Raw genomic sequence first — 27,661 nt, forward strand, 5'->3', positions numbered from 1 at the left:
CTGAGATCCGCGTCATGATGCTCCGACTCCAGCTCCACTGGTCCTGATAATGCTCATGTGAGTTCGGGATCAGCCAACTGCAGTGAAGCTTTCGGCATTGACCTCTAAAACGTCATACTATGATAAAAGGTCAGCCTTACTTAGATATATCATTGTGGTGTGTTGACGATCATTTGCTTTTGCTAATAAGACAAACATACTTCCAAATGTAAGGCGATCCTAATAGTTGACTGGTCCGTGCATTCACAGAAGCAGCCTATATCCAGTCTGCCATCCCGGAAGCAGAGGAATTTGGGGGTTGGGTTAGAGAAACATAGCAGCTCCGCGTGCGGTAGAGAAAGACCGCACGGATACAAACACTCACACCGCGTAACAAATACCGAAGACGTGACCTCAAACTACACGGATACAACCACCATAAACATCGCTCCGGAATGGATAAGCGGCAAAGACAGTAGTCTCGGGTGGGACAGAGGGTGAGAAAGCAAGACCGCATCGCCTGTGTTTTTGAGTGTGCATTTATTTATTAAGTCCACTGCTCGCACAGGTGTACACCGATGACCGAGAAAGAATCAAACGACCTCGTTTATTATGGATAAGGTTATGCTGTTTGTAGCCTACACGACCCCCTTATTTCCTAGGCTAGGCTATTCCTTTGGCGAACTATGCGGGTTGGTCGGGATGTGCACTGCATGTGATGGGGAGAAATTTGAGGACATAGGCCAGACAACTAGACTAAAATATGTATTCGTGATGGTAGGCTTAAATACAGATAAAATCCCTGCCCGGCCAAACCGATAGCAATGTCGGAGAGGCAGGAGAAGGACTGGGCCCGTGAAAAATAATGGTGCGGCAGCGAGAATTCCGCTGCTCCATCCTCTCCTGTCAAATGGATGTTGCCTGTCATTGGTACAATGTGTCAATAGTTGATGTAGCCTCGTCATCACGGACGGGACGCCACTCTTGAGGATACTCCTCCGTTACTATGTCGCGTAGGCTATTGATAGCCTACAGCTAAAATGTACATATGGCTATCTCATTGACTTCATATCTATCAGTTTATAGCTATAACAGAGTCAAATTATAGGCCTATGCTTTGTGAATGTGATTTGGAAAGGTGAGCTAACCAACAATTTTCAGCTCCCATTCGAGTTGTCTCACCTAGGCTACTTCCATTCAAGCTCTACTTTACTAGGTCTAATGTAAACAGAATACTTATTGCTCTGTCTGTGTCTGATACATAGTCTATTGACTCTTTGCTCATGGAAGTGAGTCAGCCTGAGGGATTGCAACTCACTGAGAGTCCATGTGGTTATTTAAAGTCCTTTAGCTGCCCCTGAGGCAGTGGTTTGGTGTCACGATCCAGATGAACAGGAGAGGCAGTTCATTATGGAAGCCTCCTCTATTCAAATGTCAGCAGCCTGACAAGTTTGTTAGCGTGGCCCGGAGGTGAACTTGGACACACTGATCTGAGGCACTGGAATCCTCTGCGTTTATAGTCATTGAGGCTGGCAGGACACAGTGGGATACTGTACTGATACACTTGCTCTGTAATCTCATTGGGAAACGTTTGGTTGTCTCAGAAAATCCTTAGGACTGTTTTTCTGAACAAAACATCTCCATACAGCAAGGCAGAAGGAGATGAATACTAAATTAGATTAATGGTTACAGAAAAAATGATGACCGAATGCAGACTTCACACTCACAGGAGAGTAACACGTTCTTTGGAAAGCTGTCTCCATTGTTGGAATGCTACAGTAGGACCAGTGTGAGGTGACCGAGGCTAAAGTGGAGGAGACAAGGCAATGTGTGAACACACACTGAGGTGATGACAGCATGGAAGGAGGAGAGAGCATTGTGCTATATCAGTCAGGCTCCCTGCTTAGTCATACGCTGAATATGGAATCATATCACACTCTGACCTCTTCTCGCCCTGCTGCTATCATACCGACCAGAATAACCTCAGGTTATGGATACACACAGAGAACTGGTTATAGCTGTTGTTTTACCACCAAATAACCTCTAACTTCCCTGTTTTGGTGGAGATCTCCACTGTCTATCAACTGGTTAGGGGTAGCTGTTGTCTGGGGCGATCAGAAGACTATGAAATGTAGCTTTAATCTGCTGAGGTGTGGATGGAAGGTCCAGGGGGGTATAGTTGACACTGAACACCTGGTATAGTGAGTTCAGTCTGGTTTACTACTGCTCATTTGCAAGTGAATTCAATGGATTGGCTTAGTTCTGTAAGCAGTTACCATGCAAATGTTTAGGTGAGCAGCTCAGCGCTATGGTCAGAGTGGTTTTAGGATGGTTGTAGTTCTGAAGAATAGTGTGGACATGCAGTGTTCTAAGAGAGAAACTTAATCATTGTAAAGTGTTACCCGGCCAAATGAGTACCTCACTCACGCTCCCTAGCCTGGTACCCGGTCTGTTTGTGCTGTCCTGCCAACTCCTATGATCATTGTCAGTCCAAAGACCATAGCAGTTGGCAAGACGGCACAAACATATCTGGGACCAGGCTATAGTACATACTCACTGGCCTTGCCCGGATTCCGGGGTAGAAGACTTCCTGTCCGAGTCCTGATAAGCCAGTAGGGTGAAGTTACCCCTAGATGCTGATCTTGTGTCAGTTTTGCATTTCCCCCACAAATTGTTAGAATTGGGAGAGGGGAAGCTGATCCTAGATCTTTACCGAGGGGAAACTTCACCCTGGAGCCCTGTTAACAGGAAGTCGTGCGGCATAGAGTTAATCAGAGGAGGTAAACATGGCTACCTCCCAAATGGCACTCTATTCTCTATGTAGCACAGTACTTTCTACCTCGGCACATAGGGCTCTGGACTAAAGTAGTGCACCATATAGGGGATAGGGTGCCATTTGGGTCACTGGTCATGACTCAGGGTTCTCAGGAAGAGGAAAAGGAGGGAACATTCCACACATTCAGGAGTAGTGGGGCACTGGGAATGTGTTCGATGTCATAGACTGTAGTGATAGGGAACTAGGCTACATTATCATAGGGTCGCACAGAGGAACTTACATAGTATGGACCAACACTGATATGCCAGTAGCGCTAGTGGCCAATTCCAGTCATAGCAGAAAGGTTGACTGGAGTGAACAGCAAAATGATTTTGTTTACAGTCCTAGTGTAGTCTCTCTCATCAGCCACTGTGAAAGCTATGAGTCTGGCATGAGACTAGTCATAGTGTAGTCTCTGTCATCAGCCGCTGTGAAAGCTGTGAGTCTGGCACATGAGACTAGTCATAGTGTAGTCTCTCATCAGCTGCTGTGAAAGCTATGAGACTGGCACATGAGACTAGTCATAGTGTAGTCTCTCATCAGCTGCTGTGAAAGCTATGAGACTGGCACATGAGACTAGTCATAGTGTAGTCTCTCATCAGCTGCTGTGAAAGCTATGAGTCTGGCACATGAGACCAGTCATAGTGTAGTCTCTCATCAGCTGCTGTGAAAGCTATGAGTCTGGCATGTGAGAGCAGTCATAGTGCACAGTTGTGTGACATGTTGAGAATAGCCATAGATGCTGACATCTGTTAGCTCCTAATAACAGACTAGGATTTCACATAGAAGGATAGACCAGGTTTGTGTAGTGTGTGTGTGTGTTTATTCAAGGTGGGGGACACACTTGCACACACACCTACACTAACAGAGCCAAGTGTGTGAGTCAAGATGGTTGACGTGGCATAGGAAAACACTAACTGTGAGGTTTTGTTGCATGGCAGGGTTGACTTGTCGGGGTAAGAACACACTAATACTGTACAAACATCACAGTGTAACTTGAGTACAAATGTCTGTCACTGCCTTTAAATGAAAGCTCAACCTGTAAAAGAGTTAGCTTTGCCATGTATGACTATATACGTTGCCTTCAGAAACTATTCACAGCCCTCGATTTATGATGTTATAGCCTGAATTAAAAATGAATAAAATAAAACATTTCACACCCATCTACACACAATAATAATGACAATGTGAGAACATGTTTTTAGAAATGTTAGGACATTTTAAGAGCTTTGCACACCTGGATTGTACAATATTTGCACATTATTCTTTTAAAAATTCTTCAAGCTCTGTCAAATTGGTTTGTTGATCATTTCTAGACAGCCATTTTCAATTCTTGCCATAGATTTTGAAGTAGATTTGAGTCAAAACTGTAACTAGGCCACATTGAAACATTCAATGTCGTCTTGGTAAGCAACTCCATTGTATATTTGACTTTGTGTTTTAGGATATTGTCCTGCTGTAAAGGTCATTTGTCTCCCAGTGTCTGTTGGAAAGCAGACTGAACCAGGTTTTCCTCTAGGATCTTGCCTGTGCTTAGCTCTATTTGTTTCTTTTCATACAAAAACATCTAGATTCTCTGGTCTGATGAAACCAAGATTGAACTCTTTGGCCTGAATGCCAAGCGTCACGTCTGGAGGAAACCTGGCACCATCCCTACAGTGAAGCATGGTGGTGGCAGCATCATGCTGTGGGGATGTTTTTCAGTGGCAGGGACTGGGAGACTAGTTTGGAACGAGGGAAAGATGAATGGAGCAAAGTACACAGAAATCCTTGATGAAAACCTGCTCAGGACCTCCAACTGGGGCAAAGGTTCACCATCCAAAAGGACAACGACCTTAAGCGGTACAGCCAAAACCACGCATGGGAGAATCTCCCCAAATATAGGTGTGTCAAGCTTGTAGTGTCATACCCAAGAAGAATCGAGGCTGTAATCGCTGCCAAAGGTGCTTCAACGAAGTACTTAGTAAAGGTTCTGAAAACTTATGTAAATCAAATCAAATTGTATTTGTCACATACACATGTTTAGCAGATGTTATAGCGGGTGTAGCGAAATACTTGTGTTTCTATCTCCAACAGTGCAGTAATATCTAACAATACGCACAACCTAAAAGTCAAATGAAGAATATATAAATGTGATATTTCAGTTTTTATTTTTAATAAATTAACTAACATTTATAAAAAACAGTTTTTGCTTTGTCATTATGGGGTATTGTGTATAGATGAGGGGAAAAGACAATTTAATACATTTTAGAATAAGGCTGTAACAAAACGGAGAAAAAGTCAAGGGGTCTGAATACTTTCCGAAGGCACTCTATATATGATTTGTTAATTTGAATAGGTAAATGTCATACTGTAAAACACTAGTGCCCCATGTCCTCCATTCTGACCTGATTCTGTCTCTCTCCATCCCTGTCCCCCTCTCTCACCTTTCCTCCTCCCCCCACCCCAGAGGATGGGCGCAGAGTCCTGGTGTCGGTGTAGATGTCTCTCGGTCGGCTCTTGCGACGCGCCTCCTCAAAGGCCTCGGACCTCCTGACCTTTAACCCAGGGTCGGCGGGTTCGCGGAACGGCTTGGACGGAGAGATCATCTTCTCCAAGAACAATGTGTGTGTGCACCCTGCCGAGCCCCTCCCGGGCCTGCCCGAACACCACCCAGGTACAGTATATAGCTGTCTAAGAGTCCCCTACATAAGGGTCCTATTCATTAGGGCACACCGTAACGAACGTCTTTGAAATGGAGAAAAGCATTTATCGGACAAGTTCAGGCAGTCCCTTCCTGTTTCAGTCCGTTTTCTTGCATTTGGTGCCTAGTACATACAACCCTGGGGTGTATTCAGTGAGCTGAACTATTCTGAACATCACAGAAATGTAATGAATAGCACTAACACGATTACCTATTCTACCTGACAATCATATTTGTTCTACACCATACATTTCTATCTGAATGTTCTGTAACATTACATCCTCCTGAACAGGCCCCAGCTATGACTATAGCGTTCACCTATTCCTCTGCTGTTCTTCTCTTCCCAGTGCGTCCTATAGTGTCTCTCTCTCTTTCCACCATGTACCGATGAGCTCTCACCTGAGAGATATGAGACTGTATGGTTCATTGTCTCTCACCTCTGCATTTCCTTGTTTGTTCATGAGTCAGATCTCCTTATTTCTTTTCAGGTTACTTCCTCTTTGCCTCACTTGTTTTTTGTCATACCTAGTAATGTTTCCATGTACAGTATGCCACTACTTTGTCACCTCTTCCATCATGGTATGGTATGTTAGCTATGGACAGTATATTTGTGTATCAACTTATTAAGGTTATAGATGTCTAATATATTATAGTTCTCAGGCCAAAAATATTTTTCCCATGAACCAGAAGTCAGATTGACTCCAGATTTGGTATATCTATCTATCTGACTTCTGGTTCATGGGAAGAAGGTTTGTCCTGAGGAGAACTGACTGGGTTCTGGGATCCTTTTCTCTTAGTGTGATCTTCTCAGGTGACTTCGGTTCTTGTGTTTTCTTGTGTGTCCTCTTTCTCAACCTGTCTCCAATCCTCTGATTATATGATTTCATCAGAGTGAGTGTGTGTTCTCGTGTGTGTGTTGTTGTCTGTGTTCCTGTGTGTTTGTGGCCATGTTTCTCCATCTCTCTCATGACTTCCTTCTCTCCTCAGGGTACCTGTGTGTGCACATGGAGAAGGATGAGAGCCTGGGAACCACTCTGATCCTAACCTGGGTTCCCAACTCCCGCATCCAGAGACAGGACGAGGAGGCCCTGCGTTACATCACCCCAGAGAGCTCACCTGTCCGCAGGAACGCTCGGCGCAGGCCCCGCAGGTAGAGTGGGGGGAAGGGAACGTAATGGACTTCTGTAGCTGGTGATATTGCAATAACGGGTGTTATCGGGAAAACGGCTTGTATCGCGGTAACAGGTTTTATCGTGATAACTGCTTGCATCGCGGTAACAGGTTTTATTGTGATAACTGCTTGTATTGCGGTAACAGGTTTTATTGTGATAACTGCTTGTATCGCGGTAACAGGTTTTATTGTGATAACTGCTTGCATCGCGGTAACAGGTTTTATTGTGATAACTGCTTGCATCGCGGTAACAGGTTTTATTGTGATAACTGCTTGCATCGCGGTAACAGGTTTTATTGTGATAACTGCTTGCATCGCGGTAACAGGTTTTATTGTGATAACTGCTTGCATCGCGGTAACAGGTTTTATTGTGATAACTGCTTGTATCGCGGTAACAGGTTTTATTGTGATAACTGCTTGCATTGCGGTAACAGGTTTTATTGTGATAACTGCTTGTATCGCGGTAACAGGTTTTATTGTGATAACTGCTTGTATCCTGACAACTGAGCCTGAACTTTTGTAATATAGGTGAACACTGTTTCAGGATGGTGCTTAATTTCTGGTCGAATTTCATCCTCTGAAAAAACATTTTACGGTAACACTAATGTTAACCCTACCTGCAGGCCCCATTCCCGACACCCTCCCGCCCAGGAGGAAGATGAGGACCGGGAGGAGGAGGAGAGGATTGGGAACGGAACTGGGATTGGAGGGGGCCTGGGTCTGGAGGCCAGCATAGAGCCCCCTCCTCCCCAGCAACAGCAGTCCCAGTCTGGGACGGATGAGGGGGATGAGCTGTCGGCTGACGAGGTGAGCAGGGACAGCACCATGGGCTCGGACTCAGACACCACCTTCTCCTCACCCTTCTGTCTGTCGCCCGTCAGCGAGTCCCTCTTTGAGAGCAGCGGCTCTGTGTTCCTGGACAACGAGAGCAGGTGAGCTGGGAGGGGATGTGCTTGTGTGTGTGGATAATACAGACCTTGGTTCATATTGTAATTTAAATCCTTTCAAATACTTTATCAGGGCTTTGAGTTTACATGTTATCATTAAACCAATAGAAAAAGTCAGGCTAATGCAAATAAAAGTATTTCAAAGATTTCAGTATTTGAATGCAGGTCTGTTGTCTGCACGTATTTGTTTGTGACTTGTGTTAGACATGGATATGAATGGGGTGTTTTGGTGAGTTATTATCAGTTGGATTTTGTGTGAATTATCTATGCGAGTTAGCTATTGATATGCAGGGCACAAATGGAGCTGTAGTTTCCATGGTATTTATAATTTATGTATGTATTGAATCCAGTCTGTCAGTTCAGACGCTGAATATTGGTGTCTTTATCTCGCAGTGGAGACATTGAAATAGTTTAAGCATATAAGTACATGACAGAAATGCTTTTCCAATTATTTGGGTAGAGAAGCATCCAACTTGTTAAATAAATATTTGAAACTGAATGCCAACAAGAACCTGCTACCTTTTGCATAAATATCCTATGGATATTTTAGGTAACTGGCGATTTGATCGTTTCCCCACCACTTTATAAAAGAGTTTTAAAAAGAGAGCGAGAGAGAGAGCAGCAGTGGTCGTCCGTGTTTAACGGCTATAACCTTGAATCATGTTGAACCTACACTCCAGATGCCAGTTTCTCACCTTGCAAGACAGAATTTCTCACCAGATCAAGGTAGTTGCAATAGGCCAAATCTACCACATGGTGGAGCCACCGAGAAGGGGATAAGTGTACTCTTACTGTCATTGGGGGAGGTTCACACTTCACACAGCATTTTTTTAAATTAAACCTTTATTTAACTAGGCAAGTCTGTAAATGAGAATTTGTTGTTAACTATTACTGCCTCCCAAGGCTGGATGTGTCACTGTAGGAGAGAATGGGCTGTTAAAGCAGACAATTACAAGGTTATGGTAATATCCAGTAGATGTAGGTTCTTATTGGCAACATGGGCCAAAACACACACATTGTCCTTCGCTAAATCAATCCAATTTAAGCAGCTTAGTTAGCAGTTAGCACACACATTCAGTATGTGGTCCATGCAGGAATTCTACCAACACTCTGCTCCAACCAACTAAACCATCTGGACTAAACCACTATCATGTTGCTGTACTGACCTTATGGCCATTCTCCTTTATACATCCCTCAGAGGTCGTTTCCACACAGAGGTATTTGGCCAGAAACACAGCCCAGGATGAGGGAGTTTGAAGTGTGTGTTTGTCCATTTAACACTGTAAGTGCAGTTAGTGTGTGACTTGGCAGCTTTCTCTTGCACTGCCTCTAACCTTTTCTTCCTCTCTCTCTCTCTCTCTTTTTCTCTCTCTTTATCCTTCGCTAATGTTTCTCTTTAACTCAATCTCCATTTTTTTCTCCCTGTACTTCCTCTCCCCTCTTCACTCCCTCTCTCTCCCTGGGTCTGTGTGAAACTCTCTTTGATTCCTCCCTGCTCCTGGGGTTGTTGTACTGGGCTGTGTGTCAACTGGGTGGATTAGAGGAATGGAGAGTGGTCTGGTCGGGGCCTACAGGCAGCAGCCAACCCCTCTGGAACAGCACAGCTCTCAGCTTTAATTGACACTGTTAAGGGGCCTGGGACTGGAAACATGTCACTAGGAATCATGCAGAGAGAAATAATCTGTGTGCAAGAAAGTGAGTGGGAAGAGGGAGTGTAAGAAAGTGAGAGTACATTATGTTGTTGTGTGGGAGAGACTGTGTATTGTAGCTTTGTGTGTGTGCATGCATGCATATGTGTTCCCAATGCTATTATTGTTTCACACTTTTGAAACTCATCTATATGGTTAAGCTATTAGTGGCTCCAGTACAGCATCTATATGGCTCCAGTACAGCATCTATATGGCTCCAGTACAGCATCTACTGTATATGGCTCCAGTACAGCATCTATATGGCTCCAGTACAGCATCTATATGGCTCCAGTACAGCATCTATATGGCTCCAGTACAGCATCTATATGGCTCCAGTACAGCATCTATATGGCTCCAGTACAGCATCTATATGGCTCCAGTACAGCATCTATATGGCTCCAGTACAGCATCTATATGGCTCCAGTACAGCATCTACAGTTGAAGTCGGAAATTTACAAACACTTAGGTTGGAGCCATTAAAACTCGTTTTTCAACCACTCCACAAATTTCTTGTTAACGAACTATAGTTTTGTCAAGTCTGTTAGGACATATACTTTGTGCCTGACACAAGTAATTTTTCCAACAATTATTTACAGACAGATTATTTCACTTACAATTCCAGTGGGTCAGAAGTTTACATACTGACTGTGCCTTCAAACAGCTTGGAAATTTCCAAAAAATGTCATGGCTTTAGAAGCTTCTGATAGGCTAATTAGCATAATTTGAGTCAATTAGAGGTGTACCTGTGGATTTACAGTGCCTTGCGAAAGTATTCGGCCCCCTTGAACTTTGCGACCTTTTGCCACATTTCAGGCTTCAAACATAAAGATATAAAACTATTTTTTGTGAAGAATCAACAACAAGTGGGACACAATCATGAAGTGGAACGACATTTATTGGATATTTCAAACTTTTTTAACAAATCAAAAACTGAAAAATTGGGCGTGCAAAATTATTCAGCCCCTTTACTTTCAGTGCAGCAAACTCTCTCCAGAAGTTCAGTGAGGATCTCTGAATGATCCAATGTTGACCTAAATGACTAATGATGATAAATACAATCCACCTGTGTGTAATCAAGTCTCCGTATAAATGCACCTGCACTGTGATAGTCTCAGAGGTCCGTTAAAAGCGCAGAGAGCATCATGAAGAACAAGGAACACACCAGGCAGGTCCGAGATACTGTTGTGAAGAAGTTTAAAGCCGGATTTGGATACAAAAAGATTTCCCAAGCTTTAAACATCCCAAGGAGCACTGTGCAAGCGATAATATTGAAATGGAAGGAGTATCAGACCACTGCAAATCTACCAAGACCTGGCCGTCCCTCTAAACTTTCAGCTCATACAAGGAGAAGACTGATCATAGATGCAGCCAAGAGGCCCATGATCACTCTGGATGAACTGCAGAGATCTACAGCTGAGGTGGGAGACTCTGTCCATAGGACAACAATCAGTCGTATATTGCACAAATCTGGCCTTTATGGAAGAGTGGCAAGAAGAAAGCCATTTCTTAAAGATATCCATAAAAAGTGTTGTTTAAAGTTTGCCACAAGCCACCTGGGAGACACATCAAACATGTGGACGAAGGGGCTCTGGTCAGATGAAACCAAAATTGAACTTTTTGGCAACAATGCAAAACGTTATGTTTGGCGTAAAAGCAACACAGCTGAACACACCATCCCCACTGTCAAACATGGTGGTGGCAGCATCATGGTTTGGGCCTGCTTTTCTTCAGCAGGGACAGGGAAGATGGTTAAAATTGATGGGAAGATGGATGGAGCCAAATACAGGACCATTCTGGAAGAGAACCTGATGGCGTCTGCAAAAGACCTGAGACTGGGACGGAGATTTGTATTCCAACAAGACAATGATCCAAAACATAAAGCAAAATCTACAATGGAATGGTTAAAAAATAAACATATCCAGGTGTTAGAATGGCCAAGTCAAAGTCCAGACCTGAATCCAATCGTGAATCTGTGGAAAGAACTGAAAACTGCTATTCACAAATGCTCTCCATCCAACCTCACTGAGCTCGAGCTGTTTTGCAAGGAGGAATGGGAAAAAAATTCAGTCTCTCGATGTGCAAAACTGATAGAGACATACCCCAAGCGACTTACAGCTGTAATCGCAGCAAAAGGTGGCGCTACAAAGTATTAACTTAAGGGGGCTGAATAATTTTGCACGCCCAATTTTTCAGTTTTTGATTTGTTAAAAAAGTTTGAAATATCCAATAAATGTCGTTCCACTTCATGATTGTGTCCCACTTGTTGTTGATTCTTCACAAAAAAATACAGTTTTATATCTTTATGTTTGAAGCCTGAAATGTGGCAAAAGGTCGCAAAGTTCAAGGGGGCCGAATACTTTCGCAAGGCACTGTATTTCAAGGCCTACCTTCAAACTCAGTGCCTCTTTGTTTGACATCATGGGAAAATCAAAAGAAATCAGCCAAGACCTCAGAAAAAAATGGTAGAGCTCCACAAGTCTGGTTCATCCTTGGGAGCAATTTCCAAATGCCTGAAGGTACCACGTTCATCTGTACAAACAATAGTATGCAAGTATAAACACCTTGGGACCACGCAGCCATCATTCCGCTCAGGAAGGAGACGCGTACTTTGATGAACGTACTTTGGTCCCAAAAGTGCAAATCAATCCCAGAACAACAGCAAAGGACCTTGTGAAGATGCTGGAGGAAACCGGTACAAAAGTATCTATATCCACAGCAAAACGAGTCCTATATCGACATAACCTGAAAGGCCGCTCAGCAAGAAAGAAGCCACTGCTCCAAAACCGCCATTAAAAAAGCCAGACTACGGTTTGCAACTGAACATGGTGACAAAGATTGTACTTTTTGGAGAAATGTCCTCTGGTCTGATGAAACAAAAATAGAAGAACACCATCCCAACCGTGAAGCATGGGGGTGGCAGCATCATGTTGTTGGGGTGCATTGCAGCAGGAGGGACTGATGCACTTCACAAAATAGATGGCATCATGAGAAAGGAAAATGTTGCTTCAATATATCCACATCATCTCAAGACATCAGTCAGGAAGCAAGCATACTTCCAAAGTTGTGGCAAAATGGCTTAAGGACAACAAAGTCAAGGTATTGGAGTGGCCATCACAAAGCCCTGACCTCAATGCTATAGAAAATTTGTGGGCAGAACTGGAAAAGCGTGTGCGAGCAAGGAGGCCTACAAACCTGACTCAGTTACAACAGCTCTGTCAGGAGGAATGGGCCAAAATTCACCCAACTTATTGTGGGAAGCTTGTGAAAGGCTACCCGAAACGTTTGACCCAAGTTAAACAATTTAAAAGCAATGCTACCAAATACTAATTGAGGGTATGTAAACTTCTGACCCACTGGGAATGTGATGAAAGAAATAAAAGCTGAAATAAACAAGATCCTAACTGACCTAAGACAGGGAATTTTTACTACGATTAAATGTCAGGAATTGTGAAAAACTGAGTTTAAATGTATTAGGCTAAGGTGTATGTAAACTTCTGACTTCAACTGTATATGGCTCCAGTACAGTATTCTAAACCACTGAAGGACAAAATTGCTATTTTTTATCTTTAAAACTTTTAAATTCTTAATGTATCTCAAAAGTATTTTGCTGCCCTGTACAATTGTTAGAATCTTAAACATAGGTAATTAAATCATAGTGAATTTCCATGCAAATGTACAATAATATATTTATATAACAACATAAAACCTATTTTTAGCTCTCCTCCTTTCCTTGCCCTCCCCAGAGTTTTGATTAGATGCTGTGTTTATATTTTTGTTTAGTATAAAAACATGTAATGTGTTGGTCCCCTGTTTCATGAGCTGAAATATCTCAGAAATGTTCAATATGAACAAAAGCTTATTTCTCTCAAATTTTGTGCACAAATTTGCTTACATCCCTGTTAGTGAGCATTTCTCCTTTGTCAAGATAATCCATCCACCTGAGGTGTGGCATATCAAGATGCTGATTAAATAGCATGATCATTACACAGGTGCACCTTACGCTGGGGACATTTTTTTTTTCTTCACAAAACACAACTCCACAGATGTTTTGAGGGAGCATGCAATTGGCATGCTGACTGCAGGAATGTCCTCCAGAGCTGTTGCTAGATAATTTAATGTTTATTTTTCTACCATAAGCCGCCTCCAACATTGTTTTAGAGAATTTGGCAGAGCCCAACCGGCTTCACAATCACAGACCACATGTAACCACGCCAGCCCAGGATCTCCACCTCTGGCTTCTTCACCTGCGGGATCATCTGAGACCAGCCACGCAGACAGCTGATGAAACTGTGGATTTGCACAACCGAAGAACTTCTGTACAACTGTCAGAAACCGTCTCAGGGAAGCTCATCTGCGTGCTGGTCGTTCTCACCAGGGGCTTGACCTGACTGCTATTCACCAACTTCAGGGGGCAAATTCTCACCTTCGATGGCCACTGGTACGCTGGAGAAGTGTGCTCTTCATGGATTAATGCCAGTTTCAACTCTAACGGTCAGGTGGCGTTGTGTGGGTGAGTGGTTTGCTGATGTCAATGTTGTGAACCGAGTGTCTCGTGGTGAGGTTATGGTATGGGCAGACATAAGCTATGAACAAACACAATTACATTTTATCGATGGCAAGTTTGAATGCACAGACATACCATGACGAGATCCTGAGGCCCATTGTCGTGCCATTCATCTGCCGCCATCACCTCATGTTTCAGCATGATAATGCACTGCCCCATGTCGCAAGGATCTGTACACAATTCCTGGAAGCTGAAAATGTTCCAGTTCCTCGATGGTCTGCATACTCACCAGACATGTCACACATTGAGCATGTTTGGGATGCTCTGGATATACGCGTACTACAGCGTGTTCCAGTTATTGTCAATATCCAGAAACTTCGCACAGCCATTGAAGAGGAGTGGGACAACATTCCACAGGCCACAATCAACAGCCTGATCAGCTTTATGTGAAGGAGATGTGTCGCGCTGCATGAAGCAAATGGTGGTCACACCAGATACTGACTGGTTTTCTGATCTACGCCCCTACATTTTCTTTAAGGTATCTGTGACCAACGGATGCATTTCTGTATTCCCAGTAATGTGAAATCCATAGATTAGGGCCTAATGAATTTGTTTCAATTGACTGATTTCCTCTTATGAACTGTAATTCAGTAAAATTGTTGAAATTGTTGCGTATTTGTGTATTTCATTCAGATCCCCATTAGCTGTTGAAAAAGCAGCAGCCACACAACATAGAACATGACAACATGCAGAACACTAATAGATAAGAACACAAATGTAAAGCTACATTTAAAACATCTAAAGAAAACTGTTAGTGTGTCTCTTCACAGTCCGCGTTGTTCCTTGAGGTGTTTCATATTTCTTGCCTGAGTTACCATGTAGTCATTTTCCCAGTCTCTGTTCTTACTTGGGGACTGGGTTTTTGAGCTGTGATAACTGGCTGAAAAGACAACGTGGTACTTTCAACACATCAATATTTCTTACAACGATCGACAGTGATTCAGTCAATCTCTCGTCCACTCTGAGCCAGGAGTGGCTGATATGCATGTTATTGACATTGGCCCTCCATGTACATTTGAGGGCCAGACGTGCTGCTCTGTTCTGTGCCAGCTGCAGCTTTTCTAGGTATTTGTTTTGCCGCACCTGACTGGACAACTGTTTGGTTGCATGTGATGTAAAAACAAATCAGAGCATCTCTTTATCACAGACAGACCTCTCCCCGTCTTTACAACAATGCAATCAATACAGTTTACAATCTAATAGAACACCAAGAAGTGTAGTCTCTTCTACTTGCTCAACAGCCACATCATTCATTGAGTTTAGGGACCATGGGGGTTGAGCCCCAGGCTCTGGTTCTCAGGGTGACGCCAGAGCTCTGTCCCTAGGGTAGAGCATCACGTAGGTGGCGAGCTTGTAGCTGTAGCTCCCCTGACGAGGGACATGCCATTAAAACAGCTTTTCCATCAAAACATGCTGTTGACACATACTGAGTGTACTAAACATTAAGAACACCTTCCTAATATTGAGTTGCACCCCCCCCCACACACTACTTTTTGCCCTCAGAACAGCCTCAATTTGTCAGGGCATGGACTCTACAAGGTGTCAAGCGTTCCACAGGGATGCTGGCCCATGTTGTCTCCAATACTTCCCACAGTCGTCAAATTGGCTGAATGTCATTTGGGTGGTGGACCATTCTAGATACCCACCGGAAACTGTTGTGCATGAAAAACCCAGCACCGTTGCAGTTCTTGGCACTTAAATATTTTGTCTTGTGCATTCACCCTCTGAATGCCACACATACACAATCCACGTCTCAATTGTCTCCAAGGTTAAAAATCCTTCTTTAACCTGTTTCTTTCCATTCATCTACACTGATTGTAGTGGATTTCACAAGTGACATCAATAAGGGATCATAACTTTCACCTGGATTCAGTCTATGTCATGGAAAGAGCAGGTATTCCTAATGTTTTGTCCACTCAGTGCATAGTCTGTGTATAACACTGTATACATAGGCTATAGTGTAGTCGCTATAGAGAACAGCATCAGCTACTAGTGTGAATATTTAGCATTAGCTCATTGAGATCCACTGAGGTAGATGGCATTTAAAACGTCTCCGTAAGCTTACAGTAACATAACAGTGGGTGCTATCTTCACTTCATTGATTAAGTAGACGACATTTAAAACAGGTCCATGTTCAACACCTTCTGTTGATGCTGATTAGTTAACTGGAAAGCCCATAGAGACAGATAGCTTAGCAATATCTCTGACAGTTACAGTAGTTAGCATGTAGCGCAGTTTAAATATTCCTTTAAGGCAATGTTTTAATCAATCAAATGTTGTCAGATTTTATTCAAACAGACCATTAAGTGTGAGACTTTTGGTTTCTGTATGTTCTCTCCGCACCTCAATGCAATACAATAGGCCTATGATGCAGACCTGGGTTCAAATACTTTTAAAAATCATTTCAAATTCTTCTGCCGGGCTTGATTGAGATTTCCTGTTGCAATGGAACCGATAGACCAAAATCTGCAACGCCCGTTCACCAGGCACTCCTGACAGATTTCAAATAGTTTTTGAACCCAGGTCTGCTATGACTAGGTTTATATTGAGGCAGACAGACTCTCCCCACTCCTCTGTGCTGTAGTGTCCCAGGACTGGGACCTTGTTCATGATTTGATACATGATCCAGAGGGCAGTGAATCTGACCAATGAGGTGAGACCTTACTGTCTCGATGGATCTCACATTATTTTCCCATATACAGGTATGTGACAACCCGAGACATGATCAATTCACAACCATTGATTTAGTTTGAAACTGACCAGCTCTGGCTCCTCTCATGGGACCAATAGGCTGTTTGTATTTATTATGGACTTAGAGAAATACTGTTCCATCGGCATACAAGGAAACAGCATTTAAATGTGAATGTTTTTCATATGATTGACTTGTGTTTACTGGCCCTATTTGCAATTAATACGTCACTGTGATTCTCAGGTCTGGCTCTCCGAGACGTGTCATGGGGTGTGTTTTGGTTGTTAATTGTTTGATTTACCCCCTTACCCAGGTGTGTGTGTGTGTGTGTGTGTGTGTGTGTGTAACGCAGTAGAGGAACCCCCAGCTCGGGTTACAGTGCCGGGGAAACAAACAGTGGCCGTGGGGGAATGACTGGGGAAATTGGAAGGCAGACGCTGTGATGTGTGTGTGTACAGTTTCTGTTGTGTGTGTGTGTGATGTGTGTGGTTCCCCCCCTGCACAGTAACCGCCATGCATTCTTCTCTGTCCCATGGTCTAAGCCAGAACAATCCCAGGACATAAAACAAGGAACCACAACAGGGCAGTAAAATAGACTCCTGATATTCAACACTAGTCACAAACAGTACATAGCCCCCTGTTTGCCATATCTATGCTTATGTGTTGTTAGAATTACATCCGTGTGCAATGCAATGATTCTCCAAAATCATGGTCCCATCAGTTTCCCTTAGACGCTGATCTAAGGTCTGTTTTGCATTGAGCCAGTAATAGTTGTGGGTGTAAGTTAATCTGATCCTATAACCAACTCAACTTCTCCCCCCCTCATTTTCTCAGGGAGCTGTGCGACGAGTCCATGACCCATTCGGCTAGCTCCGCCTCCAGCCTGGACAGCCACGCTCCCTCTGAGAACAACAGCCAATCGCAGGGCATGCGGTGGGAGGAACAGCAGAAGGTGCTGGCGTTGGAGCAGCTGGGGGGAGTGTTCCGGGTCGACCTGGGTCACATGAGGTCGCTCCGCCTCTTCTTCAGGTCAGCCAGGGGTCATGTGGGGTCATGTTGTCTGGATACTTTAAGACCTCAGGAACTTTACTCTCATAACAACTCACCTGCATACAGTTGTGTTGTTTGGCCTGTGAGGGTAAAGGGGAGGATTATCATTGTCCAACGATTACAAAAATGAAAAGTCACTTCAGAAACTGGGCCTATATGTATGTAAAAAATGACTGTATTTGACAATTCAGGAAATGTTTCTGAAATTCTTCTCCAACTGAGAGTTTGCTGTATATGTTATAAGCCATGTTTTAGCAGTGCAGTAACATTGTATGTGTGTTTCTGTATGTTTGAATGGTATGTTGTGATTCCAGTGATGAGGCGTGTAATAGTGGTCAGCTGGTGATCGCCAGCAGGGAGAGCCAGTATAAGGTCCTCCACTTCCACCACGCAGGTCTGGACAAGCTGGCTGAGGTCTTCCAACAGTGGAAGTGCTGCAGAGAGACGCAGCTCAAAGACCAGGTGAGGCATGTTAGCATTGGGGCTAGATATCATGTTCCTACAGTGTTAGCATTGGGGCTAGATATCATGTTCCTACAGTGTTAGCATTGTGGCTAGATACCATGTTATTTCAGTTTTAGCATAATGGCTAGTTCCTTGATATCTCTCGCTCTCTGCCCCACACCCATCTGTCTCGCTCCCTCTCTGCCCCCCACCTATCGATCTCTCTTTCTCTTCCCTCTCTCTTCCAGGTAGTGGATGAGAAGTCATGTATGCAGTTCTCCATCCGGAGGCCCACCCTGCCGTCCGCTGAGACCCACCCGGAGGAACGTCTGTACCGCCGCCTGGACGTCACCACCTGGCTCCGACACCTCAACCACAACGGACAGGTGGAGGAGGAGTACAAGCTACGCAAGGTGAGTGTGTAGCTGGGATAAGACCTTGGAAGACTGACAAACTTGCTTACATTTGTATACGATCACGTGTCTCTATTATGCAAGGGAATATTTGAACAGATTTCTTAACTAAAAATGACATGGAGCTGATTTCCTGGTGTTTTTAGTCTTATGTCAAAAACTTTTTCTCTTTTTTTGAAATTTCTCCCAATAAATGGGGGGCCAAATAAAACCACCACAGCACTAATTCGGCCAATGGGCCACCAGTTGGGGAACCCTGGTGTAGTTACTGTAAATAACATTGTTGAATTCTAGACTTCTACTACCCAGGCTGATCATGTCCTCTCTGTCCCCCCCCCCTCAGGCCATCTTCTTTGGGGGCATTGACCCATCCATCCGCGGGGAGGTGTGGCCCTTCTTACTGCACTACTACAGCTGTGACTCCTCCTCCCAGGAGAGAGAGGCCTGGAGACTGCAGAAACGCTCTGAGTACCACCACATCCAGCAGAGGAGGTAGGTGGCTGGGGGGTTTACTATAAGTAATAGCTCTCCATCCAGGGGAGCTGCACTGCTGCTGACCGTGCGTGTGTGTGTGTGTGTGTGGTGGGGGGGGTGGGGGGGGGGGGGTTCTATTGTGTTGTTTTCGATGAAAGAAGGACATTCATAACAATGGTACATACAGTATGTGGTTAATTTATACAAAGGAATAAGGTGGCACCAAGCCATATCCTGCTAACTGTTACACACACACACACACACACCTTGTGGTTTCACTTTGCAAATGGAGCAATCAATAGACACAATTACAGAACGTTGTTATGGGAGTGCTGGGTGTAAATTAACAGGCCTCCTGGGTAAAAACATGTAATCGCTGATCAAATCATATTCTCATATTCTACCCATATTCTACTCTCATATTCTATCAATATGCTCGAAATGCACACACCACGCACGCACACACCACGCATGCACACACACCACGCACGCACGCACACACCACACACACACTAAAAGAGAGTAAAGGGTTCAACCAGTCATTTATTTGAACCTCCCAGCGTTACTTGTCTGTCTGTCCCTAATCCTTTTTCTTTTTCAATTCATTTACATTTACATTTGAGTCATTTAGCAGACGCTTGTCCAGAGCCACTTTCAGGAGCAGTTCGAGTTAAGTGCCTTGATCCAGGGCACATTGGCAGATGTTTCACCTAGTCGGCTTGGATATTCAAACCAGCACCATTTGGTTAATGGCCGTTTGCTCTTAACCGCTAGGCTACCTAAGCTTCCACACAGTGTGCATGTTTGCACAGGTGTGATACACGAGTGGACAGAATTGATATGATAATTGCTCTTAACCGCTAGGCTACCTAAGCTTCCACACAGTGTGCATGTTTGCGCAGGTGTGATACACGAGTGGACAGAATTGATATGATAATTGTCTGGTCTTCAGCGGAATGGCGTATTAACCTTTAGATTACATCAGAAGATGTCATCCAAACCAGCCAATTAGACGCTCTCTTCCTCCTGTGATGTGATGAGGCTGATGGAAAAACACTTGACTGAGCCTCCAGGGGCCATTGGCTCATCATTAAGACCCTGGAACTACAGTCTCGGCCTTCTAAAGGTGGTGGCACCGGTAACACTCTACTTAGAGCCTGCAGATATGATGCATTATGATGCAGGTATAATAACTGATTAGACTTGTCATGAACATGTATGACACCCTTATAATCATCTGTTTGTGATCCTGACTAACGACCAGCCCCTGTTAATTAAATCAATTAGTTCTATATGGAAATAAAACATTACATTATTTATATAAGTCACATTTTGAAGAATCAATTATTGCTTGTTTGATTTGATGTTGTGCTGTAGCCAGTACTGTTGAAGATGTTAAACATGGATGATCCTGCTGGAGAGGAGAGAGATGTCAGTATATACCTGTTCTGAACAAACACTGGAGGAGGAGAGGGTTGTGGAGAGTTGATTCAGTTTGCTCATCTATTTTCTACAAGGTCTGGTGTCTCTGTGGTCTTACATGTTAATGTTGAGTTACACGATTAGGGGATTCTGGTAGCAGGACCAGGTACAGCTGCTGACAGTTCTCCAGAAAGGGAAGAAGAGAGGGAGAGAGTGAGGCATGGAGGTAGAGAGGGGACAAGGGACTGGGCGAGAGGGATCAAGGGACTGGGAGAGAGAAGGGAGTGAGGGAGGAGACGCCGAGGGAGAGGCAGACAAACACAGACCCAGAAAGTAAACAGTTGCGTGAAGTTGCATCAGGCCTAGTGTTATTGTTCCTGGTGGGGCTCAATGGAAAACAAATAGTGCTAATGAAATCCCCTCTGCTCTGCTCGTTAGGGTAGGGGTCAGGTCCTCAGTGTTCAGGTTCTCAGCCAGAGAGTGATGGGAGGGGGTTAGGGTTAGATCATAGGTTGTTCAAGTGGTTTACATTGCCCCAACATCCTCACCCTACCCTTTTCTTGACATCCTATCAAGGGTTAAATTAAAAGTACATTTTTGAAGTTGAGTAACTGCCCTTAAGTTTGGTTGACATTAGTGCGTAGCCCCAGTATTTAACCCAGTAAAAACCCCTGTCTGTCCCTGCCATCCCCAGGTTGTCTATGAGTCCTGAGGAGCACAGTGACTTCTGGAGGAAGGTTCAGTTCACCGTGGATAAGGACGTGGTGAGAACAGACCGCAGCAACCACTTCTTCAGGGGAGAGAACAACCCCAATGTGGAGATCATGAGGTCAGGACAGATGGCTCTGTCTGGGTATTTCCCTCTCTTCTCTCTTCTCTTACACTTTCTCTCCCCTACCACTTGTCTTTCCTCTCATCTCTATCCATATCCTTCCCTCTGTCACTCTTTATTCTACATTTCACTCTCTCCTCTCTTACCACTCTTTTCTCCTCCCTTTCTTCCTCATCTTTTCCATTTCTCATCTTTCCTATCCCATAGTCCAGTGCACAGGAGGTAATATTGTACATGAATATCATATTCTGAACCCTGGGGGAAGCTAGCTAATGACTTTCATGCTTTATTGACTCCCAGTAAGTTGTTAGAGCACTAGTTCTGATGCATACTTACAGCTAATAGCTTCCTAAATGAAGGAGCTAAAGGCTTTCAAAACCAGGCTGTTAAGTGACTCATGGCTGGTTCTCGGTATTGGTCAAAGTAACTGGGTCAAGTAGAGTAGGGGTGGGGGAGGTTAGAACTCTCATGTATTATTATGGACCAATATTGTCTCACCACTTTTCATATTTGTCTTATTCATTAGCTTACTCTGTTTTAATGCCATAGTGTTGTTTAGCTTTAAGTTCCTCTGTGTCCACATCACTAAGGACTGATCATGGTCCACACACTCCAACACAGTTGTGAAGGCACAACAACACCTCTTCCCCCTCAGGAGACTGAAAAGATTTGGCAGGGACCCTCGGATCGTTATCAAGTTCAACAGCTGCACCATTGAGAGCATCTTGACTGGCTGTATCACCGCTTGGTTTGGCAACAGCTTGGCATCCGACCGCAAGGCGCTACAGAGGGGTAGTGTGTACGGCCCAGTACATCACTGGGGCCGAGCTTCCTGCCATTAAGGACCTCTATACCAGACGGTGTCAAAAGAAGGCCCTAAAAATGATCAGACTCCAGCCACCCTAGTCATAGACTGTTCTCTCTGATACCGCACGGCAAGCGGTACCGATGCACCAAGTCTGGAACCAACAGGACCCTGAACAGCTTCTACCACCAAGCTATAAGACTGCTAAATAGTTAGTCCGGGTGGCTATTGGTTAACTGTCTTCATTGACCCTTTTTGCCTTAACGTTTTTGACTCATCACATACACTGCTGTGACTGTTTATTATCTATCCTGTTACCTAGTCACTTTATAGGGCCCTACCTATATGTACATATCTACCTCAATGACCTCGTTCCCCTGTACATGGACTCTGTACTGGTACCTCGGGTATATAGCCAAGCTATCATTACTCATTGTGTATTTATCTCTCTGAATAGTTAGGATGAGAAGTAAGCATTTCACTGTTGGTCTACACCTGTTTACAAAGCATGTGAAAAATACCATTTGATTTGGTCTAAATTGATTGTTTTAACGACAGTGTCTAAACATCTATACGACCTGTTGGTTAGGGTGATGGGTTAGTATGACTTTGTATGTATAACTTTATGTATGACTTAGTATGAGGTAATATGTGTAACTTAGTATGAGGTAATATGTATGACTTAGTATGAGGCGACTATGATCTCTTGATATTGTCTGTGGTGGTGTTCCTCCCTTCCTCCAGGTGTGTGCTGCTGAACTACGCGGTGTTCAACCCAGAGATGGGCTACTGCCAGGGCATGTCTGACCTGGTGGCCCCCCTGCTGACCGAGGTGCAGGATGAGAGTGACACGTTCTGGTGCTTCGTAGGCCTGATGGAGAACACCATCTTCATCAGCTCTCCCCGCGACGAGGACATGGAGAGACAACTGGTAAGGGGACAGAGAAAGTGTCTTTCTCTCTTTTTATTACACACACTTTTCTCTCTCGCTATCTGTGATTCTCGTGTTTTATTTTGTGTGTGTGTGTGGTGTTACATTCATATCCACATTAGTGCCCTAACCATCTCTCTCTCCCGCGTTCCAGATGTACCTGAGGGAGCTGTTGCGTCTGATGCTGCCCCGGTTCCACCAGCACCTGACCCAGCTGGGGGAGGACGGCCTACAGCTGCTGTTCTGTCACCGCTGGCTCCTACTCTGCTTCAAACGGGAGTTCCCCGACACAGAGGCCCTGCGTATGTGGGAGGCCTGCTGGGCACACTACCAGGTACCCAAGTTTACATCAGCATACGCACAGCAACATCATGTTGTATATGGCATTGGTGTACACCGAGCAACATCATCATGTTGTACATGGCATTGGTGTACACAGAGCAACATTATCATGTTGTACGTGGAATTGGTATACATAGAACAATACAAACACACAACATTAGCATACATACACCAATATCAAACAATGTGTATTAGCAACTGTGTGTAACAATGTTAGGAGTTTATAGCCTGCCATAGGTATAACCATCATTCATACAACACACTAGTTATGGAGATTAGAGTTGGATGTAGACACAACCAGACACACAAACTGTACTGTAGGCAGGCTCTCCACAGTCCAGTATAAATGTACTTTGTCAATAACACGCTATCGCTCCCTCAGACGGACTACTTCCATCTGTTTGCGTGTGTGGCCATCATCGTGCTGTACGGTGATGACGTGACGGAGCAGCAGTTAGCCACCGACCAGATGTTGCTCCACTTCAGTAACCTCTCCATGCACATGAACGGGGAGCTGGTGCTGCGCAAGGTAACGCTAGCAGTTAGCCTTAGCATGACGATGCGTTACTCCATCCAAGGCTGGGCCACTTTTCCTCATGCTATGCTAGGCTATACTAGCATGTTATGCAACGCTAGCATTTTACCCTCTAGTTAGCATACTATGGTGGCTGTTTAATTCTTAACTCATCCCCTCAGTGTACACTCATCGCCTGCGCCGAAGGGATTTAAAAGGAATGGCGTTTGTAATACAACAAAGCATAATAGTCCTTGTTGCTCCCCAGCCCTCAAGGAGTCTTGAAATACTTGCTGTGATCCTGCCATGTTGAGGATTTCTGAGTCATGGCCGGTAGTGTGTCTCTGTCTTCTCCTCATGTTTATGGATGCCATGTTGAGGATTTCTGAGTCATGGCCGGTAGTGTGTCTCTGTCTTCTCCTCATGTTTATGGATGCCATGTTGAGGATTTCTGAGTCATGGCCGGTAGTGTGTCTCTGTCTTCTCCTCATGTTTATGGATGCCATGTTGAGGATTTCTGAGTCATGGCCGGTAGTGTGTCTCTGTCTTCTCATGTTTATGGATGCCATGTTGAGGATTTCTGAGTCATGGCCGGTAGTGTGTCTCTGTCTTCTCATGTTTATGGATGCCATGTTGAGGATTTCTGAGTCATGGCCGGTAGTGTGTCTCTGTCTTCTCATGTTTATGGATGCCATGTTAGTAGTGCTGCTGCAGCAGCAACAGCACATTTTAGCATGCAGGTGTTAGGACTGTTATAGAACCCCTATCAGGTTTGATGTGTCTGAACAGCTCAGCCCTATTTAGTTTAAATTAGATCACGTTAATTGATTTTGGCTGTGTTAGATCATGTTCTTCCACGTCTGAAGGAGCTATTGATTTAGTCAAATGTTATTCAAATCTCCATGATACTAAGTGTGATACTGTTAGCTGTTTTGTAAGTCTTGAGGTATAGCTTCTTCGCTGCCTTCTGTTTCCTCCTTTCTACGTGTTTTCCTCATGTTTAACCTTTCTCTCATTCACTGCCACTCCTCTCCTCCAGTCCCTTGTTCTCTCACATGCTCTCTTTCTCTCCATTCCTTGACTCTCTCTTACGTTCTCTCTCTTCCTTTCTCTCTCCCACCCTTCCTACTACCAGGCCCGTAGTCTGCTCTACCAGTTCCGTCTGTTACCCAGAATCCCGTGCAGCCTCCATGACCTGTGTAAGCTGTGCGGTCCAGGGATGTGGGACAGTCGCTACATCCCGGCCGTGGAGTGTTCTGGGGAGCACCCCGACTCCCAGAGCTGCCCCTATGGAGGCACAGCCACCCCCCAGCCCTCAGCCTCCCCGTCACCCTCACCCTCCCCCTCACCCAACCCCACCCCACTCCCCGAGGGCAAGAGAGGCTCCAAGACCAGAGACATCTTCATGTTTCGGAAGCAGTCCTGAGTTTAAATAGGGGGGAGGGAGACAATGGTGCTAACTATAACTGTTGAGTAGATCAGAAGCTGCAGTACCACTTTTCTGCCACTAGGATTCCCAACATACTGTATGTGCTTCTCTCTGATACTTCTCTTCACGCTCTCCCCCTTTTCACAATCCCCATCTTATTAAAAGGATTTTCCACCTGATCCTTTTGTCCGGTGTGACATGGAACACTGCCTTATAAGAATGTATATTTATTTGGAACATTCAGTACCACAGACACTTGGCACTACGTTTCCCATGAAGAAGCTGCTGCTCTGCTATTGGAGGAGATTGGACAATCATCACTCTGTTGGACTGTAACCTTTCAGGGTCCACACTGTGGTCTAAGGTTGCTGGACTGGATTCAATGTGACTCCAACGGTCAAATACTGACTTGAAGGGGAATTGTTGAGATTTGAACTCCATTGAAAGGTTTTCATATGCTCACGATGGAATGTTTGTGAATAATGGAATGATATATTATCTCAGCATATTGCAATCAGGCTCAAGCCTATTAACACGACACACGTATAAACCTCCATCAACCAAGAGAGGCAAGCTGTCATTTCAACTGTCACTAAGTTAAATATTGTTACTTTTCAAATCATATTTTTTTTTCTGTTCCCTTCAGAGGGAGTGTGTGTATTTGTGGGTTTGCGATTACAATATTTAGCAATATAGTACGATTATATCCTTGCATGAGCAACCCTTTAAGTATAAAGGGCACAACCTGTTTAGCGAATAACACAAAGCGCAAAACAGAGGTGTGTGTGTGTGTGTGTGTATATAGGAAACTGTTTCCACAACAAGTTTTCTACAAACATCCTTATCAGACTCCTGTTCAGAAACCTGCTCATTTATTCTTACATTATCAGATGACACTGCCTGTCAGGCTGAAGGAAGGTGGGATTTCATTTATCTTTGATAAGAGGGGATATGAATAAATATGGCATCTATCAAAGCAATAGGGATTAATAAATAAAAAGTTAGACTAGATGTAGAGCTTAAATATGTGATGATGGTTGTGGATATCCCACCACTACCAGTCAGTGTACAGTTTGGTCAGCTAGCTACATATCGAATATGAGATCATGTGTTTAAGTTTACTTTAAGTTTGTTTTTGTTAAATGTCAGATAGGGCGGTTGTGTAAAAGCTCAGTGTTTTTGTTTTTTCCATATCTAGAAACACATTGACCTCCACCTTGACCTCCAAGTGAATGAACACCACCATCGTTGTCACTGCACTAAACAATATTAGAATTCATTACATTTGTACAGCACAGCTTCCATCAAATACAATGAAATCTCAAGGTTCTTCACCTGCACCAACCAAGTGAATTTGTCCATATGAATGTATCCACTTTGTTACTTTCTATTCTCTTGACTGTTTATTTCACGTGTGTGTGTGTAAACAGCAGTGACCTCCCAACATCTGGTAATGAGTTGGGGAGCAGCCACCAATAGGCCTCCACTGACTGATCTCCTCAATTACACAACACATCATCACAGAGCGGGTGAAAGAAAACCAACCAAAGAGGAATGGCAGCTCTGTACCCAACCTGCTCCAAATACTATTTGAAATCATTTAAAATGGTTTATTTGTGGTTGAGCGAGCTTGCCTGGCTGAGTAATGGGCCAATAGATTAGTCCCAAAAGGCAGGCAGATGACACCAAAAGCTTAAAGTATTTAAAGATTTTAATTATTTAATTCAAATGTATTTCTCAGAGAACTATCAAGGCCTATCAAGTGAAGTGTTGAGATCTGCATGTTTCCTGTAATCTGTGAGTTGTCACGGTGGCGAGGGTTCTAGGGGTGGGTGTTAGAGTGCCACTCCTGGGGGAAAAACATCTTCAAATTGCCACTAAAAGGTAACATTAGGATCTTCAAGCTGCTTCCCCTCTCTCTCCTGCTCAACATGCAGTCTCTGCAAATGACATGCATTACTGGCCCCTGCGTCCATTAGTCATCTGTGGCTGCTGCTCGCTGAAAAAGCCTGGAGATTTAGAAGATTGTACCAACCACTTTATAAAGGGCTAACCGATGGATGGTAACGTGGTTTGGAAAATAATTGGGTGGCAAGGCAGCGGGGCTTTGTGTGTGTGTGTGTGTGTGTTTATTTACTTGCTTATCTCGATTCTTCATCTCTTTCCATGGACTGTTTATCTCACGTTGAAACTGTTTCTGAACGTGAGTCACTGTAACATGTCTTTGGGTTTAGTTATATTTCAAAATGTTTGTGACCGAGTTATCACTGAATGTGGAGTTCTATAAGGTTCTATAATAATACACAGGCCACTGATGAGGGCCTACTGTAGTCCTATGCTGTAGTGTAGTCAACACATACAAGACTGGCTTTCACATGCTGCAGGGCCGTGGTGAAGGCAGAAACATTGGTGATTTCAAATAAATGGTGTAAATGGAACTTATTTTTCACATACTTTTCTCTCTGCATT

General features: G+C 44.1%; 1 protein-coding gene across 1 annotated transcript; it reads left to right on the forward strand.

Annotated features, from left to right (window-relative positions):
* On the forward strand, positions 1-27,661 carry LOC110539036 (TBC1 domain family member 16). The gene is made up of 14 exons (XM_036974403.1): positions 1-129; positions 250-476; positions 5,244-5,450; positions 6,465-6,627; positions 7,272-7,580; positions 17,371-17,565; positions 17,901-18,048; positions 18,279-18,443; positions 18,787-18,935; positions 21,034-21,168; positions 22,721-22,907; positions 23,062-23,241; positions 23,632-23,778; positions 24,899-27,661. The coding sequence occupies exons 3-14, from the start codon at positions 5,276-5,278 to the stop codon at positions 25,187-25,189; spliced, it is 2,244 nt and encodes a 747-aa protein (XP_036830298.1). The 5' UTR covers positions 1-129; positions 250-476; positions 5,244-5,275; the 3' UTR covers positions 25,190-27,661.

This window comes from Oncorhynchus mykiss, unplaced genomic scaffold (assembly GCF_013265735.2).
Source record: "Oncorhynchus mykiss isolate Arlee unplaced genomic scaffold, USDA_OmykA_1.1 un_scaffold_534, whole genome shotgun sequence".
Lineage (NCBI taxonomy): Eukaryota > Metazoa > Chordata > Actinopteri > Salmoniformes > Salmonidae > Oncorhynchus > Oncorhynchus mykiss.